Source organism: Chenopodium album, chromosome 5, assembly GCF_948465745.1.
Source record: "Chenopodium album chromosome 5, dcCheAlbu1.1, whole genome shotgun sequence".
Lineage (NCBI taxonomy): Eukaryota > Viridiplantae > Streptophyta > Magnoliopsida > Caryophyllales > Amaranthaceae > Chenopodium > Chenopodium album.
The window spans coordinates 2,718,253-2,736,859 of record NC_137838.1 but is presented as its reverse complement, the minus strand read 5'-3'; the positions used below and the strand labels follow the sequence as shown (position 1 = coordinate 2,736,859).

The window sequence follows — 18,607 nt, the reverse complement described above, 5'->3', positions numbered from 1 at the left end:
GGTTCAGGTTTTCAACACTGCAGCTGAATGTTTGACAAAGAGACAATTTATTGTCAGTCAATCAGTTTTTGAATTATCTACTTTAGAAAGGTAGAATAGGAGTCTTGGTGGCATACATATATATTATTTTTGTGTTACTAACAACATCCATGCAGTGTTACCTTAATTTATGTTTACAACGACATGCATTGATGCCTTTTACAATTGAATTTGTGCCTGACTTTAATTCTCGGAAACCATTAGGCAACATGTTTTTTTTTTTGGTTTCAGGTGTGTACTTATAGAAGAAATTCTGATGTTATGTACAGTAGTTACAAGCACAGATTAACTACCATTAAATAATGGTGAAAGTTCAGTAGCACCTTTAAAAATCTGCTCTAGCTTTTTTCTAAATAACATTTCTCATATCAACTCTAAATCTTATGCTTGCAAAATATTTGATAATCTTTGAATTAAAAGATTGAAGATAGCCATGAATTCCACCTTCTCAAGGTGTGGTAGAAAAGGATGGAACATCAGAAGTATATCAGTCATCAGAGATTTGGCCTTTCCAAGAAGCTTAATCACCATTTAATATAATAGAAAAATATTAAATTTTACATTTGACTAAAGAATTTTAATAATGAATGTGGTCTTGCTTCTTGGTGCACAATCTGGATCATCATATCTATCAATTGTTTCTCTTCATTTTCTAACCTACATTCTGTCGGGTATAATAATTTATTTCTTTTGACTATTCCTTAAGTTGCGTATGGTCATTACAAGCTGTTGCCTTTCACCTTCAACCTCTGCAAACTTTAGGCTCACTTCTGAATACTTATCTTGCATTTCTCTGAGGTCATCTTCCATTGTTTTGTTCTTCTCCTTCAGTAATGTAACTTCTGTCAGTAGATCACTGGTTTCAGAATCTGTGGCTTTTTTCTCCGAGCTTGTTTCTCTTCTGCATTTGGAACGATAATTTTCTAGCTTAAGCAAAAAGTCTATATCACTCAAAAAGTATAACAAAGGGAGTGCGAAGAAGAGTTTGTTTACTACACCTTTCTCCTAATGCTCTGCTGGCCCCGTTTTGCAATGACCTGCCTGGAGTTACTGACTGCTGTGCTTTTTTCCCCATTTGTTTTCTTTCATCCACCCTGCTACCACTGTCAGCAGATATTCCAGAGGGTCTGACTGCCTGTGGATTGACAAAGTGTAATTTTTAAGCTCACATTCAAGAGTATGTATGAGTGATACTCTGTCCCACTTAAGAAGTCCGAAATTGGTTTTGTAAGCATGTTAAGGCAACGACAAAAAAGTTAACTAGTGAAATGACTTTCTGTTGTGAGGATGACTTTTCAAATTGAGGGGGTGCATTGAAACTCTTAATGTGGGACAAATAACGTACAACTCATTCTCTTTGGAAATCCTTAGAAACAACAAACATGTAAACTGGGTCTCATCATCTCATGGGGTTACAATAATTGACGCTTCTAGTGTACTTACGAAGAATTTCTCTAGGTGAATGTAACATTGCAATTATGATTAAGCTAACAACAGGTAGAGATTTGTCTTCATATCATAGCAACTTGATACTGAAGATGTCATTCTGATGAGGCATGGGTGTGGGATAGAGCTGAATTAGTGGATTGAGTTTCGGATTCAATGGGGCCAATGAAGTGGTATGGAGACTGGAGACCCATGGTATCATGCCTTACTCTAGGTGCGCTTTCTATAAGTTATGATCCATAGGGGATTTCAAAGGGTAAAATCATTTGTATCTGAGCATGTCTGTCCATTTTTAAGAATTCTGAGTGTCATCTAGCGGTAAGTTTTAGTTTTGAAAAATGCAATAAATCTATGATATGGGTAAAAACAGAAATATTTTCACTACTAATAAAAATTTGTGTAAATATCCCCCCTTCCCCCCTAATACCTATTTGTGGACAGGAACCACGTGCCACGAAATCATTTGTTAATACATGGGATTCAACTCCTTACACATATCTTACATTTTAGATTTGGTGCAATTTGATATTTGCTTTTGAGCTAGCTCATTTCAAGGAGATGTTTCAGGGTGATTGAACCAGGGAAAGGGTTTTCACATCTCCTTTCTTGCCTTTATGTGAAGGAGAAAGTTGAAATTGAGCTACAGAATATCTTTGTACCATTTTTTGCTCTCCCTTTTTTACATACTTTCACTAATGGACTATTATGGAATGCCTTGAAATGGATATGGCTTCAAGCAATGTTATTTCTAGCAAGAAGATGTTTTTTTTTTTCTTTCTCTGTATTATAAGACACATAATGCTAATTCTGCAGGAATTATGGTTTAGCTCTTTAATTAGGGAGCCATTTTTTTTTTTTTTTTCTGAAACTGAATTAAAGTATCAGTATCAACATGCACTATTATTAACTCAGCATATAAGAGTATTATTGTTGGTGTGGGGGTAGGGTTTAAGATGTAGGCACAGCCTTACTTTTCTTATGGTATATGACCCTATTTTAATGCCATTGATAAGATTTCATAATATTGCTGTGAACTATGCAATGTATGGTCACAACACACTTCTATATGTTGATTAGGCCTATTAAAAGTAAGAAATATTACCTTGAGCTGCTTTACTTTCTCTTTAAGTGCAGATACTTCTTTGGAGCTGCTGTCCTTCAACTTCTCTAGATTGGCTATCTCATGGTCCTTCTTTTGTAGATTTTCCCTCTGCCTGGTGAGTTGCTTTCTGAGATTCTCATTCTCCAACTTCATTTCAGACAATTGGTTTTTCAAGTCATTGTGCTGAACTTGGAGTTTTTCTAATTCTGCTTGCACGTCATCCATAGCACCACTTTCCTTTTCTTTTAAGGAATTTAGGATTTTCATTTCCTCTTCTGCTCTTTTAATTTCTGTCATTGCCAAGGTATATTTAGTCTCTAGCTCTTCCCTATCTCTCTTTGTTTCCTGAAGAGACTTCTTTGTCTCATCCACCAGTGTTGTTGTTTCTTCTAACTTCTTTGTCGAGTAATAATTTTCTTCTGTAAGCCTCTCTACTTCCATTCTGAGTGCTTGATTCTCCTTTGACAAGGCTTCATATCTGTCTTCTACTTTCTTTTTGATACTTTTAAGCTCCACAGTCTCACTTTTGTGTGCAAGTAGTAGTTGCTCTTGTTCGTTCTCTTTCTCTTTCAACTGTCTTGAAAGCGTTTCCACCTCAGTTTTACATCGATTTTGGACTAGATCAAGCTCCTTGGTGGCTTTCTCGAGATGTTCTTCAAGAGTGTTAATATGAATGTGTAGTTCCCTGGCCTCAGCTTCTGCTGTTGCAGTCAACTCTTCATTTTCCTTAAACTTTTTTTCTAATTCTTCAGAAAGTTCTCGGAACTCCTCTTGTATCCTCTGGGCTGTAGTAACATTTTCTAGTTTTGTTCTTCTCAAGGTGTCCTCTGCTTGCAGAACTCTTTGCTCGAGCTCAGCATTGGCATCGTTCACTGCTTTGAGCTCATCTTCAAATTCTGCCTCCTGCCTTTCCAATTCATACTTCAAATTGTTTACTTGGGTTTCAAGGTCAAGCATTGTATCTGAAGATCCACAGAATTCTTCTGCTTGCTTTTTGATCACCTTCTCCAACCTTGCTATATGAGATTCAAGTTCTTCCACATTTTGCGTATTTTGTGTGCACTCTCTTTCTTTCTTAATCAATTCTAGCTGCTTTTGGTTAAACTTTGAAGAGAGATCATCATTTTCCTTCTTTGCAATCTCACAATCTAGAGAAACCTTTTTAATATGCTCCTGAAGCTTTCTGTTCTCTTTCATATTGTCCTCTAATTCACTTTGCAGGTTTGTAATCTGTTGTTGCAACTGATTTATTTCTCTAGAATCTCTGTTTGGACTTTGTGCTTCTTCTATTTGTTTGTCACCAAACAGCTCATATTCAGAATCTGTATTTTCAAATTCTTCTGGCCTCTTTTCACTTGTCATTTTTCTGGTAAGATTGGCTAGTTCCTTCTCTTTCTTACCTAGCTTTTCTTCAAGGTCCCTCACCACAAGAATTAATTCCGAATTTGAATCTTGTGTTTTCCTCAGCTGTGAACGAATGGCCCTGTTTAAATCCTTTACATGGCCTTCTTCACCTTCATTGTGGCGATGCCTCAACTGCTTACCCTGAGCTCCCATTTCCTTTGGATGTTCAGTGCCATTTTCTCCATTTTTCTTTGACCTGATTTTTTCAGATTCCCTTCTAAGTGCATCTCTTTCCTCTCTTAGCCTAACCACTTGCCCTGTTAATTCCTGTGCTCTTTTTGTTTCCTTCACAGTTTGCCTCCTTAATGAAAGCAGCTCAATGTCAGTTACCTCTGCCTGTCTCTTCAAAGCTAAATTCTCTCTATTGAGCTGTTCAATGAGACTTTTGGGAGGTTCTTGCTCTCTTTCTCTCAGACCATTATCACTAGTGTCCACATAGTTGATTATATCATCATCGTCATCAGTTGAACTCCAATCTAGCGTTAGGGGCTTTCTTGTTTGTTGTTCCTTGTCTGCAGGACTGGGGACTTTTGATACAGGTCTCGTTTCGTGATGTGATTGGTCACTGACATTCTCCTGCTGGGTTCTACTTTCTTTCTGTTCAAACAGAGCATTCAAGGTGTTTTCATTCCTTGTATCTTTTCTTCCTTCATTGTCTAGAGAATCCATTTTGTTGAAGTACTCCTGCCACAAAAAAGGAGGTATTTCACTTTATAAAAACAACCAACGGACTTGAAAGTTTGGTCTGAAAATTTCTTTCATGCACTATATTTCAAATTGTAAGTCTAGACATCTTATGACAAATAAACAAGGTTAATGGTGTAGATGGGATTTGATCCCCAGATTTTGGGCATCATCCCAAAAACTTTCACCAACTAAGCTAGTTGACATCTAAATAATTTTAAATTGAGTAGTTGGAATGAAAATTTACTTCATGGGTATTATTAGTTATGTTCCCTTCTGGTTGAGAGTAGCTGTCTCGACTTTGCAAGCTGTCTTCATGTGCAATTGATGCTCCATTTTCTTCAATATCCCTTTGAAGCTCTCTGAAAACAAAGTTATGTTACTCAAATACGTTGTCATTTTTATCAAATTTTTGGGATGACAGAAGACTGAGAGCAAAAAATTTATATCATTATGCCTTTGACAGTACCTTTGATCATCAGCTCCTTGCATGTTTTGAATTGTAACCTGTACAAAATTAACTACTGATCAGAAAAATACTGAATTAGCTATATGATTAGTTGATTACTATCTTAGAATAACTACTGATCATAAAAATGATATTGCGAGGCTATAGTGCTATACTGCTATATTACTAGAGAGTGAAGAGACTATCTGAAATTCTGAAGGGTGGCTGATTTGTCATATCTACTAAATATGTATCAATGGAAAGTAAGAATCCTAATTTTCTTGTCTAAAGTTTAAACTCTAAACCTATCGTACTTGTTGCTTTATTTCGTTCCTAACCTTTCTTCTCCTAGATAGGAAATCACACTTGGAACTTCCACATTAGTGTAAAATAGATATCAAGTAGCTAACCCTTAGATCTACAATCATACCAAGACTTCTTAGGTAGGGTGAGTTAACTGTGTTATGAAAGAGAGCAACAGCATTTCCACTCTTCCTCTTTTTTTGTTATTAAATTTGGGTAAGGAGAAGACATTTGACCGTGTCTGTTACAAATAAGCTGAATGAACCAAAGAGATGTAGAGAGCTCACCAGCAGAAATGCTCCAGCGTTTGAGGACTTAATTGGCAGGGAAATTGTGGATGGTGCAGTTGCCTCAACATAGTCTGCAAGGTTTACAAAAACTTCTCCCAAGAAGCCCGATTTTGATGATCCCTGGCAGCGTACAACACAAGAAGCAATGAATAAGATTGCAGAAAAAGGCCACATATGATGAGAATGAGACCAACATTGGCTGTTTTCTTACAGTTGAAATTATAAACTGGTAAATTTTGTCATGAATTTTTCCTGTTTTTGTCTCCCTTGTTAACTTCACTGTTTCATACACTGGATTTTCCCATATGCAGATCCCATCTTGGACCGCAGCTTTTCCCAATCTAACTGTTGGTTGGCCGACATCCACCGGAACCACAGATATCATCAGCTTCAATTTGGAACATGGCACCTGAGAATTCAGAATGCATAACAATCAATATACCTGGTAAGACACATCTTTACGAACCTTTCATATATGATCACATATTTAAATCATCTGTTATTTGCATATGTGAAATCAAGTAATTTTGAAATTGATAATGCACTAGAAAAATCAAAGTACAATTCATTTTATGATTGAAAGGAAGAATAGTGTGGTAGACTAGATTTTTTTTTTTCTTTCTTTGACTTCTCATGATGTTCTTCATGATGGAGTTAGATTGATACCTGAGCTGCTTGGAACTGTAATTTGAATACAGCTTTGATCTTTTCATTCCTCCATCTTCCCACCTTGAACATCTTGGACTTTTAGACGACTCGTTTCGAAACTCACTTGACGATCCTGAAACGTCAAATTCGCAATTGATCTTTCCCCTTCTGATTAGTATTATCGTACATTGGTAGTAAAGCTCTGGTTTGCAGAGATATAAGGGACCAGGGTACAAGAGAATAAGAGTAAAGGGACCTTATTGTCAGTGAACTTCCTTCTTAAGCTCTAGGTTCCTGGTAAGAAAATTTCTGGTGTAGTTAACTACACAAGTACTCTTAGTATAACAATTTAGAAATTAGTTATCAGGAATTGAATTAATCTGTTTCTCTGTTTTTCCCTTTGATTTCAGAAAGGTGATCTGGCCCATTCACTTTCGATTTTTTTTTTTAATTTTCTACCCTTTTCAGTACATGTGGGCCCAGAATCTTCAGTGATTATATTTTTAAAATTTTTAATTATCCTTATTAGAGTGCTTGAGGTAAAGCATCCAAAAGGTTAGGTGAATGGAAAGAAAACCAGTTTACCACCAGGACAAGAAAGAATAGGCAAGGAAAGAAACTTCTCTATCATTCTCTGATTAAAGTTTCATATTGGCTGTGAGAGCAGCAGCTGGAAATCATGTGAGTTCCAATGTTTGTTTTAAGTGGGCACGTGGGGAAGGACTTAGGAGCCTTCATTTTTTTTTATTTTTTTATTATTTTTTTTTTTGGCAGTGATAATCTAAGGAGCCTTCTCTTTTTTTTTTTTTTTTTTTTTTTTTAAATATAAAGTATTTTGAAGTTTATATCTCATAAATCCTTAGAAAACAATGATTTATATGGGCTTATTATTATACAGATAGTCTGTCTAGTCAGTGTCCACATTTGCCTGCGGTTAGCATTTAATTATCACAAACCTTCTTTGCTGTTCTTGGAGTACATTAAAAGATCATTTTAATGTAACAATCAGATAGCAGTACTTTGAAATCTAGGATTTAACCTATCCTCTTTTCTTTGAGACGTTTGGGAGGTGAAAGAAGGGGGTGTACATCGGTGATTGGATGGTATTGGATTAAGATTTAAGAGTTTCATGTGAAGACAGTAATGATACTGATGGAAAGATCTGTTTATGCTAGATGGTGCCACCTTTGCTGCATAATGTGAAATAGATAAGCTCCCAAATCGTTGACGGAACTTTGATGTCTGAAATATAGGGATATATTACGCCTGCAAATTGTCTTTATACAATTTAAGTCGAAAGTTAGCACTTTGTGGGGGTGGTAGCACATGGAATCATGTCTGTCACACACTAGTGCCAGATCATTTTTCTATTTTCAAGTCCTCTTCTAGTCTACATTTTCCTCTTTGAAACAAAGGATAAGGTTAGAATTAAAGAAGAAAAGTCATTTAATTTCGTTGTCAATCTTTTTTCTTAGGATTTTAATGTTTTTTTTGGATCAATTTTGGGTAGTCATTTAGTGTTTCTATAGATCTTTTCTTTCTAGTTTCCTAGTGACAAAATGAATTTGTACTTTAGTTAAATCTAGAGTTTATCTTGTCTATTCTTATAGAAAATCTTTTTTATCTCTTATCTATGTTAGTTAAATGTTAAAGCACCAATTTTATCAAGAGTATTGAAGTTTTTGAGGTGGAAATCTTTTTGGAGTTCGAACTTGAAATTATTTATATGTGCAAAATTTGGTCATTGTGATCCTAATTCTACTTCTTGATAGTTTAGGTTATGGTCTTGCGAGAAGACGTACCTTACTTTTTAAAAAAAAATGATTTATAATTGTTTTTTTAATATTGCGTAGTGTGTTTCATACTTTCATATTTGTGTGATAATTTCTTAATTAAGATTCTTTTAGATAGTAAGGTCGGATGGTAAAGTTTAACTTGCTTAATCTCTAAAAAGTGACACTTCATTTTATTTGGAGATTTTCCTAAGTATAGCGTAGAGTATTATCCAAGGATAAAAAGAGTAGATTTTCCTACTGTTTCTGTCTGATCCCGACTCCACAGAGAACTTGGACTTGAGATCCTGATACTCCTATCGGCAAGCTGAGAACCTACACAATGAGAAGAAGTTAGCTAACCCCGGGGTAATCCGGGGATAACCACTCCGATGATAAAGTCAGAAAGGTGTTTAAGAAAAAGAAAGTAAGAGAGAGAGAAAGTAGAGAGAGATTAGAGAGATAAAGAGTGTAATTAATGTCCTCATTAATGAGGTCTTACCTACTATTTATAATGGTTTATCTTGACAGGTGGCTCTCATCCATGCAGAGCCTTTTGTGCCAAGTGTCGAGCTTCTGTTGCCACGTGTTACATTTCGGTGGGCCGACATGTCTTCAATCTGTGACATATCAGCATCTTCTCCATGATTACTAAAACCTGATCATGTTTTCATAAGATATCGGTCATGCCAGATATCATCCCATACAATTAGCCCCCCAAGTGAGGACGTATGATTACTCATCATCGTGCTCAGTTTATACCAATAACAAGCTGATTCCGACGAAACAAACTTTGGGTTCCACATCTCATTCTTTAGAGTTTTCCTTGTGGTGTAAATTCTACTGTAGCAACGTTTCTTGTACTCTGTCAAGCACCACTTGTTAACAAAGTTTTACTACTGATGTTGTTGTCTTGGCTTCGTCACAATTCATCTTACTTGCTTGCTTGATTTATATCCAGATAAATTAGCTTGCACATATGTATTGTAGGTCTATATTTAAGCTCTATGTTCTTTTGCTGAGAAGTTTTATACTTGTATAAACTCCATTTCCCCCCCAAGTGACCTTGTGTGCTGATAGCAGACAAGGTCTACTTTCTGTAAACTATCTGGGAGCGAAAAACTCCGTTTTCCCCCCCAAGTGACCTTGTGTGCTGGTAGCAGACAAGGTCTACTTGCTGTAAACTATCTGGGAGCGAAAAACTCCGTTTTCCCCCCCAAGTGACCTTGTGTGCTGATAGCAGACAAGGTCTACTTGCTGTAAACTATCTGGGAGCGAAAAACTCCGTTTTCCCCCCCAAGTGACCTTGTGTGCTGATAGCAGACAAGGTCTACTTGCAATAAAATTGAAGTGTAACCGTTCCTAAAAATATATTTTACTAATTAATTTTTTTTTAGGCGGGAAAATATTTACACGTGTCACAAATCCTGCCGTTGCTTTTTGAAAGGGCTTGTTAATTAACAGCCGTAGGATTCCTGAACCGCCTTTCTTTTCAATTGGCGATTCAGTTTTTCCTTTTTAGATCAAAAATCCGCCATTTTTACCATTTCACACCTCTTCTCCTTCTTAATTTTCTCCCGAAAGAAATTCTTATCAATCTTGCGCTTAGTTTGTGCATTTCGTCTCGTCGGGCGTTCCTTCTCTTTCTTCGTCGCTTTCATCTGTAAAAGGCGTTCCTTCTTTTTGCGATTTTCTTCGAAGGTATTTTCGTACCCTAACCCTTGATTTTTATGCTGTTTTATGTGCTTATATTCAATTAAATGTCTGAGGATAGTGTTGAAGAGAACTTTCCTAACCTTAGTACTGCTAGGCGTCGTTTAATTAGGCAGTCTTTAGGTAAAGAAACTGGTAGTAATAGGGGCAATTCATCTTCCCTTTCTGACAACATCGACTATCCCTTTGAGACGTTAACTTCTGAAGAAGAAAAACGTGCTTTTATGATACATAGGACTATTGCTCACCGTGAAAGTGCCTTTCACCCCTTTAACCCTGATATTCCTGCCGATACTGAAATTCTTGACGTTGAGCCTGTTAGTGTCCGTTATCACTTACGCAACTTTACTGGGAGACGCTATTTTAACCAATACGGCACTAACGTTGGCAATATAGGTATTAACACTATGCCAAGGGTAAGGAGTACCAGTTATCAGCCTGAAGTTGTTGCTCGTGAAGCCGCCGAGGCTGCCAAAGCAGCTAAGGCAGCTGAGGCCGCTAAGGTGGCGGAATCTAGTAAAAGACCTGGTCAAGGTCAGGTTATAAGTTCTTCTTCAGAAGAACTTGGGGACGACATCCCACCAAACCCCCAGGAAGGTCAGGTATCTCCTGTGCATGATTCTGCCGTCAACTCAGTTTTAGGAGACGACGAAGCTCAGGAAGATAGTGTAAATAACGAGAGTAGGGATAACATTGTTGATTTAACGGCTGAGGTTATCCAAGAGGAGAGTTTGGACGAAGGATACAATTCCGAGACTGACAGGGCTGAATTCCGACAACCCATAGTCCTTGCCAACGATGGAAAAGTTGCGAAGGAAACAATAAGTGAAGCTTTTAGGAAAACGGCAATTACAAAAGATTACTGCCGTCGTGCGAAGAGGTTTTTTAATCTTCCTGACGGCTATGAGTTGTCTCTTCCTCCATCTGGTGCTTCAGTATTGGATTGCCCAGCCGGGTCCGTGGCCGTTTATCTGAAACATCTAGACTTCGGTCTCCGTTTTCCCCTACACCCATTTGTAGCCAAAATTTTGAAGGCCTGGAACGTTTGCTTAGTTCAGCTAACCCCTCAAACTATTCGTGCCGTTATTGCCACAGTTTGGGTTATGCTTTATCGGAACTACCCTTTGACCCTTAATGTATTTCGGCGGCTAATTACCCTGAAGAGAGATGGACAGTCTGATGGGTGGTGGTCTTTGTACACTCAACCTCACAAATATACCGTCCATCCAAAACTTTCTAGCTGCAAAAACTGGAAGGACAAGTTTTTCTTCATGTCTGTTCCAGATGATTATCCCTTGAGAAGGACTTTTTTCAAGCCTCATCCTCATTTTGACTCAATCCCCGAGAGAGATCTCGGGAAACATGAAGAGAGGGCCGTCAATCATTTTGACGTTTCCGAATTCGACGAAGGTGACGGCAAAGTCCGTCTCATTCCTGCGGTGTGGGTGCCGAATGTGAGTTACATTCTGGGCAACGCGCCGCTATCACGCGTCGGTCTCTGTTGGACTGACCAGCATGGTATAACTTACTTTTCCTTTTACTCCTATGCACTCTCTTATTTCTATGACGAAGACGGCATAGCTTACATGCTACTTTCCTCGTCCTTTCTTTATTATCATTTGTATCTCTCTCCTTTTTTTTTTTTTTGCATTTTACCGATTTTTTTTTATTTCTTTTTCTAGGTACCGATAAGTTGGATAATAGGCTACTCGGCCTATCTGCTGACGGGACTAGGGTTATCAGGCGGTGTCCCAAAGCTTGCGATCCGTACGACACCCTTGCTACTGTTTGCGGTCGCGCTCCAGCCATCAGTGCTAAAAGAAGAGCTGAGATCATGGCCGATGAGAATGCTAAGAAAAGAAAACTTACACCTCTTGCCAATCGGCGGGGTGGGATCGTGATCTCAAGCCCTCGGCAACCTGAAGGGCGTGCCGAGAAGAGAAGGGATCAATCGGCGCCCGAGAAAAATAAAGAGCAGTCGGTTCCTGAGAAGACCCCGACTGCCAGCCAAGTTAAAAGCCCCGAGGCCATTGTGAAGAAGGTCATTCAGGGTATTGAGATTGAAGATCTCACCTCTGCCGAGTCTCCCCCTCAGCCTCAGGTTACAACCGTAATCGCTCCTACGACAGTTGGGTCGGACTCCAGCATTCCGGCCTTGACTTATCGATCCAATCAGTGGATCGAACGAGTGTCTGGACGGTTTCCAGAGGAAGTTTTAAGGGGGTTTTCTGTCCCTCCTGGCCATTCCGGCGACCGCTGGCAACCAGCCATGGATGTCGGCCGGAATGAATCCATGATAACCGACGACCCTATGCAAGGTGGGAATCTCGGTTACCGGCTGCTGAGTAACCTGACGCTGCCAATGGACAGACCCGCTGGTCCAATCGGCCCCCTTGCTGCGTCTCATATGCATAATTTGATGAAGGTTAGTGTATTACTTACGCGTATATACTTATCGTCTTTATCTCTTATTACTATTGGTATTTCTATATATATATTTCAAGTACTGATATCGGTTTTTTTTTATGTATCGTACAGGCCGTCATGTCTGGCACAGAATTGGTTGAGATGTACCGCTATTACCAGGAAAAACATCATCAAGCATCTGCCAACGAAAGCGCCATGCAGGAGGCCATCAAGAATGCTGAAAAGGCCCTCAGTGATCTGAGGAAGATAAAAGAAAATGACGACAAGGAGATGTCGGCCTTGAAGATCAAGGCTGAGAAAGTTGCTGGGTTAGAGTCGGAAGTGCAGAGTCTGAAGACTCAAATTGCCAAAAAAGATGAAGCCATCCAACGTCTTCCTTCCGTCGAGAAGAACCTCGAAGATGCCAAAACCAAAATTAAGAGCCTTGAAGAGAAGGTTCAAAAAATGGAGGCTGACAAACCTGGTATTCGTCAGCGTGCGGTTGGCCGTTATCTAGCGTCCGATGAGTTCTGCTCCAAACTCCAAGACCGTTTCGATGGGGGTTGGACTGCTGCTCAGAGGTGTATTGCCCACGCCGCCGGTTGGAAGAAGGATGATTGGGCAAAAGTTGAGAAGGCTTTCAGCGAGGAAGCCTATAAGATTCCTTCCGGCTTTGAGGCGCAGCAATTCTCCGAAGAAGACTTATATAACTTGGCGCCAACTGCTGATGACGGCCCCAGCAACCCCAGTATTCTGGACTCCCCGGTGCCTGAAAACGGTCAATCTTGAAGGGGCGGGCAGTCATCACCGACATCTTCTTGTGGGTCTTGTATCATTGGGCCTTATCAGCTATAACTTTACTTGTTTTTTGTATGTATGGACATTTCTTTTGACAGTGCTGTTTTATCGGCATATACCCTTTTTTTTGTGGTGATGCCTGTCGATTGTTATTTTTATCTATTATGTATTAACTGTGTATAAATTTGTACACTTTTCGCTATAACTGTATTGCTCTCTATCTGCTATTTTCTAACTTGTTTACAATTATTCCAGTATGATAACTGCATAATCTTGCAAATTAAGCATATATATAGAGAAGAACTTGTAAAAAATAAAACTTACTTGGTAGTTTGCTTGAAATCTGCCACTGAAAGCTCTCTAAAGAATGTCGGCCTCTGTAGATACCAGACTTCGAAACTTCATCCTTGGTGGACACTTTATCAAAACTGCATTTTAAAAGGTGCCGACATACTATGGATACCATTATTGTACTGAAAACTTTAAACATTTTTTGAAATTTTAAATATTCTTCAAATAACATATCATCATGCAAGCAACATACCATACAACCTCCAATAGCATATAATATATCCAAATAACATATCCAAATAACATATCATCATGCAAGCAACATAATATATCATTATGGTACTCCTTGCCCCCCTCAGTATACATAGTTCTTCTCGGAGCTATGTATACTGATTCGTAACCGGCTGTTGGTGGTTCAGATTATAACAACGGTCACCCACTGCTTTGATATTACAGTCAGTTAGGTACCCTCTCGGCGATCACATTCTGAGCTATGCCTCATGTCGGCATATACTCGAATTGATTTGGCCGGTATTTATACTTTGAACCAGCAACCTCATGAGTTAACGTATACAACTGATCAGGTTGTATAACTGTTAACTGCATGGAAGCGGTTTTGAGCTGTCCGTCCCATTTAACGATGTTTTGTTAAATGGAGGATGCCTATTGAAATGCACATTGTCTGAATACTTCTTCATTCATCACCGATATCTTTGCCCGATATCAGCTTCAAAAAGTGAGGTTTATTCTCTACACATAGTATTTTTTCAATACAGCTGAATTCCATACATTCTTTAGAGGAGTCCCATCCAAAGTTTCCAAGTAGAATGACCCTTGGACGATGATAGCTTTAATCCGATAAGGTCCTTCCCAGTTTGCAGTCAGTTTCCCGTCTTCATTTCCCTTACCGGTTGCGGCGGTTCTTCGTAGCACCAGATCCCCTATCTGTAACGGCCGATGGGATACCCTTCTATTATATGCCCTAGACATTCTTTCCTTGAATGCAGCTGACTTAACGGCTGCTTTTTCTCTTAGTTCTGGCAAGAAATCCAGTTGTTGTCGTAGGAGTAAATCATTTTGATCTTCACAGTAATGCTGAACTCTGAATGTCGGCAGTCCAACTTCTGCCGGTATGACTGCTTCTGTCCCAAAAACCAGGTTATATGGTGACTCTCCTGTGGCCTCTCTTATTGTTGTCCTATTTGCCCACAATATCTCCGGTATCAAATCTGCCCACAAACCCTTTGCATCTTCGATTTTCTTCTTTATGGCCGTTATGATCTGCTTGTTTGCTGCTTCTGCCTGGCCGTTTGATTGTGGATGGCATACTGCTGCATATGCAAACTTCACTTTATACATCATCAGAAGATCTTTGACTGGCTTGCAATCAAATTGAGTTCCATGATCAAAAACCATCGCCATCGGCAACCCAAACCTTGTAAAGATATTTTTCCATATAAACTTCTTCACTTCTGCTGCCGTGATCTTTGCTACCGGCTCTGCTTCTATCCACTTTGTGAAGTAGTCAATTCCTACTATCAGATATTTTCTGCCTCCTGTGGCTGATGGGAACGGCCCTACTATATCCATTCCCCACTGGGCAAATGGAACTGGGTTTAATATCGGCGTAAGGTCATTTGGGGGGAGGTTGATAACTGGGGCATACTTTTGGCACTTCTCACATTTTCTAACATAAGCCAAAGCATCGGCGTTCATTGTCGGCCAATAGTATCCCCTTCTCATAGCTTCTCTGGACAGGGCTCTTGCCCCAAGATGATTTCCACAACTTCCTTCATGCAATTCTTCCATTAACTTTACCGATTCAGATCCTGTTATGCATCTCTGTAACGGCAGTGAAAACCCTCTTTTATATAACTGGCCTTGATACATAACAAACCACACACTATCCTTCTGTAACTTCTTTAACTCCCCCTTGTCTGTCGGCCCTACACCATGAATAATGTATGCCAGTATTCTATCATACCACTGATCCCCTATCTCAACAGAACAGACATTTGCCGGTATCTCATCTATGCTTCTCTGCCTGAGTATCTCAACCATTACTGTTCTCTCCAAGTCATTAAAACTTGAACTTGCCAATCTTGCCAGTGCGTCTGCTTGAGCATTTTTCAATCTGGGAACCAATTTAATCTCAAAGTATTGCAGCTGAGCCGCTAACTGCTTCATTTTCTCCAAATACTTCACCATTGCCGGCTCTCGAGTTTCATATTCCCCACTGAACTGGCTTGACACCAGCTGTGAGTCAGTTGTCAGAACTAGCCGTTTTGCCTCTGCCGCTATCGATAGCTGCATTCCAGCCACTGCAGCTTCGTACTCGGCCTCATTATTTGTTGCCTTGAACTTGAATTTCATGGCGTATTCAAATATTTTTCCGTCTGGGGCCGTTATCACAATTCCAGCGCCTGCCCCCGTTGCTGTGGCTGACCCATCAACGGATACCTGCCACGTCCCCAACTCTTCTTCTTCATCTGTGTATGTGGTTTCTACAATGAAATCTGATAGTGCTTGAGCCTTAATTGATGTTCTAGGCTTGTAACTTATCTCATACTCCGACAACTCTACTGCCCATGCAAGTAACCTTCCAGACGTATCCATTTTTCGCAATGATTTCTCCAAGGGATGGTTGGTGAGGACTTCTATCGGATGTGCGTCAAAGTAAGGTCTTAACTTCCTGGCCGCTATTAATACAGATAAAGCCATCTTCTCTATAACTGGATATCTTCGTTCTGCCGCATTCAGAACATGGCTGACAAAGTAAATCGGTTGTTGACGTCTCTTCCTTTCAACCAACAAAACGGCTGCTACCGTTTTTGGTGACGCCGAGATGTATAACTGCAATACTTCTCCCTTCTCAGGCCTGGCAATTGTGGGAAGAGATTTGAGATGATTCCTCACTACTTCCAAGGCATCACTTTGTTCTTTTCCCCACTCAAACGCCTTATTCTTTCTCAGCACCATAAAAAACGGAAGAGCCTTATCAGCTGATTTGCTGATGAATCTGGTTAACCCTGCCATCCTGCCCGTTAACCTCTGTATATCACGAATGGTTTGTGGTTGTTTCATTTGAAGCACTGCATTCACCTTATCTGGATTCGCATCTATCCCTCGTTCACTGACCATAAAGCCCAGAAACTTCCCTGATCTCACTCCAAAAACACACTTCTCCGGATTCAGCTTCATTTGATACTTTCTCAAGGTTTCAAATGTTTCCTTCAAATCGGCTACATGGTCTTCTGTGCTCTTGCTCTTAACTATCGTATCATCTACATATACCTCAACATTCCGCCCTTTCTGTTTCTCAAAAATCTTATCTACCAACTTCTGATAAGTTGCCCCAGCATTTTTCAGTCCGAACGGCATTGCCTTATAACAATACACACCTGCATCCGTTATGAAGGCCGTTTTATTTCTGTCGGCTCTATGCATGCTGACCTGATGATACCCTGAAAAAGCGTCTAGAAAACTAAGCATTGCATGACCGGAGGTTGAATCAACCAGTCTATCAATCCGAGGTAGCGGATAGCAATCTTTTGGGCAAGCTTTATTCAAGTCTGTAAAATCTACGCACATCCGCCATTTCCCTGTCGGCTTTCTCACCATAACTACATTTGCCAACCATTCTGGATACGTGCAGGGCTCTATAAACCCTGCCGCCAAGAGCTTATTCACCTCGGCCTGGATCGCCTCTATTTTCTCAGTCGAGAAGTTGCGCTTCTTCTGCCTTATCGGCCTGAATTTTCTGTCAACATTCAGCTTATGTTCCATTACCTCAGGATGTATTCCTGGCATCTCACTGGCCGAGAACGCAAAGACATCAGCGTTCTCGCGCAATAAACTTATCAGATTGCACCTAGTCTCCACATCCATATCAGCCCCAACTTTCACTGTTCTACTGGGGTTGCCTGGCTGTAACTCAACTTGGATGGTTTCTCCTCCTGGCAACGGCCTTGGTGTTTCTTCGGGCCTTGCATCGAAGTTTTTCATGGCCAGATCTTGCACTGTCGGCTCACTCTCCTTTGCTGGGTTACATGGAACTGCAGTACTTCCAACTGGGTTCTTCAACGCTGTTACATAACAGGCTTTTGACATAACCTGGCCTCCATACACCTTTTCCACGGCTCCCAGGTTTGACACATAGGCTATAGCCAAATGGTATGTTGATACCACAGCCTGCATGTCATGAATTATCGGTCTGCCGATAATTGCATTATAAGCCGACTTGACATCCACCACTAAAAATTCTGCCATCACATCCCTTGCTTGTGGCCCATCACCCATCCTTACAGGCAACACAATACTCCCCTCTGGCCTCACTGTCGACCCATTAAAACCAATTACGGGATATGATACCGGCTTCAAGTATTGTCTTCCGATATTCATCTCTTTAAAGGCTTGAATGAACAGGACATTTGCCGAGCTACCCCCATCTACTAGTACTCTTTTGACATCAGCACCATTTATCCTGGTTATCAGGACTAACGGATCGTCATGCGGGAATACTACACCTCGTGCATCCTCTTCTGTAAATACAACTTGCGGTATTGATGCCGGCCGAGGACGATTGTCTATATCTAGAGCACACACCAGATGTCGGTGCTCCGCCAAATGTTTCTTTGCTCCACTAATCGTTCCCCCATGAATCGGCCCGCCCGTTATCACATCTACTCTTCCAGTAGATAACGGCGGCATTCCCGTGTCCCCTTGTCGGACTATCCTCCCTTGAGTCCTTTCGGGCCTCGCTTCTATTTGTTGCCTCTCAGCTATTTGCGCTGGTTGTTGATTTCTACCAGTATTCAACCGATACTGTGCTAAGTGCCCTTTTCTAATCAACTCCTCGATATTATCCTTCAACTGAGTACATTCCTCTGTGTAATGTCCCACATCCCTATGAAACATACAATACTTCTTTACATCTCTAGACTTCGCCTTCATCGGAGTCGGCCTTGACCAATCTTCTCTATTCTGATTCACTGAGTAGATTGCGGCCCTTGGTGCATTCAGGGGAGTGTAGGTGCTGTATCTCATTGGGAGTCTTGTCGGCCTGGTATCTTGCCGACTTCCTCCTCCCCTTCCTGGGGCAGGAGCTCTTGACCTGTTTCCTCCAGATGAAGTCCCTTCATACTGACTTGGTCCCTTTCCAGCTGCCACATGTCTACTACTTGTTTTCATCAGCTCTTCACTTTTTATGTAATCATGGGCTTTACTGAACGCCGCTGCCAATGTCGGCAGGCTTTTTCTTGTT

General features: G+C 40.3%; 2 protein-coding genes and 1 long non-coding RNA gene across 3 annotated transcripts; 2 read left to right on the top strand and 1 right to left on the bottom strand.

The window, feature by feature from the left end:
* Positions 1-526: 526 nt before the first annotated feature.
* LOC145631506 (uncharacterized) lies at positions 527-7,775 on the bottom strand. The gene is made up of 8 exons (XM_081683604.1): positions 6,383-7,775; positions 5,928-6,125; positions 5,714-5,836; positions 5,145-5,182; positions 4,923-5,037; positions 2,588-4,675; positions 1,038-1,174; positions 527-940 (listed from the first exon to the last, which is right to left on the bottom strand). The coding sequence occupies exons 1-8, from the start codon at positions 6,452-6,454 to the stop codon at positions 721-723; spliced, it is 2,991 nt and encodes a 996-aa protein (XP_081539730.1). The 5' UTR covers positions 6,455-7,775; the 3' UTR covers positions 527-720.
* Positions 7,776-8,508: 733 nt separating this feature from the next.
* LOC145630053 (uncharacterized) lies at positions 8,509-9,039 on the top strand. Its single transcript, XR_014112000.1, has 2 exons — positions 8,509-8,563; positions 8,668-9,039. It is a non-coding gene; the product is annotated as an uncharacterized LOC145630053 (long non-coding RNA).
* Positions 9,040-11,470: 2,431 nt separating this feature from the next.
* Positions 11,471-13,155, top strand: LOC145630052 (uncharacterized). Its single transcript, XM_081682286.1, has 2 exons — positions 11,471-12,274; positions 12,388-13,155. The coding sequence occupies exons 1-2, from the start codon at positions 11,684-11,686 to the stop codon at positions 13,042-13,044; spliced, it is 1,248 nt and encodes a 415-aa protein (XP_081538412.1). The 5' UTR covers positions 11,471-11,683; the 3' UTR covers positions 13,045-13,155.
* The last annotated feature ends 5,452 nt before the right edge of the window (positions 13,156-18,607 follow it).

Bases quoted from the DNA above. Each gene is read 5' to 3' on its own strand.
- LOC145631506 (XM_081683604.1), bottom strand. From the start codon at position 6,454: ATGTTCAAGGTGGGAAGATGGAGGAATGAAAAGATCAAAGCTGTATTC. The intron at 6,126-6,382 runs GTATCAATCTAA...CTGAATTCTCAG, and splicing joins TACAGTTCCAAGCAGCTCAG to GTGCCATGTTCCAAATTGAA. The intron at 5,183-5,713 runs GTGAGCTCTCTA...AATTTTGTACAG, and splicing joins ACGCTGGAGCATTTCTGCTG to GTTACAATTCAAAACATGCA.
- LOC145630052 (XM_081682286.1), top strand. From the start codon at position 11,684: ATGGCCGATGAGAATGCTAAGAAAAGAAAACTTACACCTCTTGCCAAT. The intron at 12,275-12,387 runs GTTAGTGTATTA...TGTATCGTACAG, and splicing joins ATATGCATAATTTGATGAAG to GCCGTCATGTCTGGCACAGA.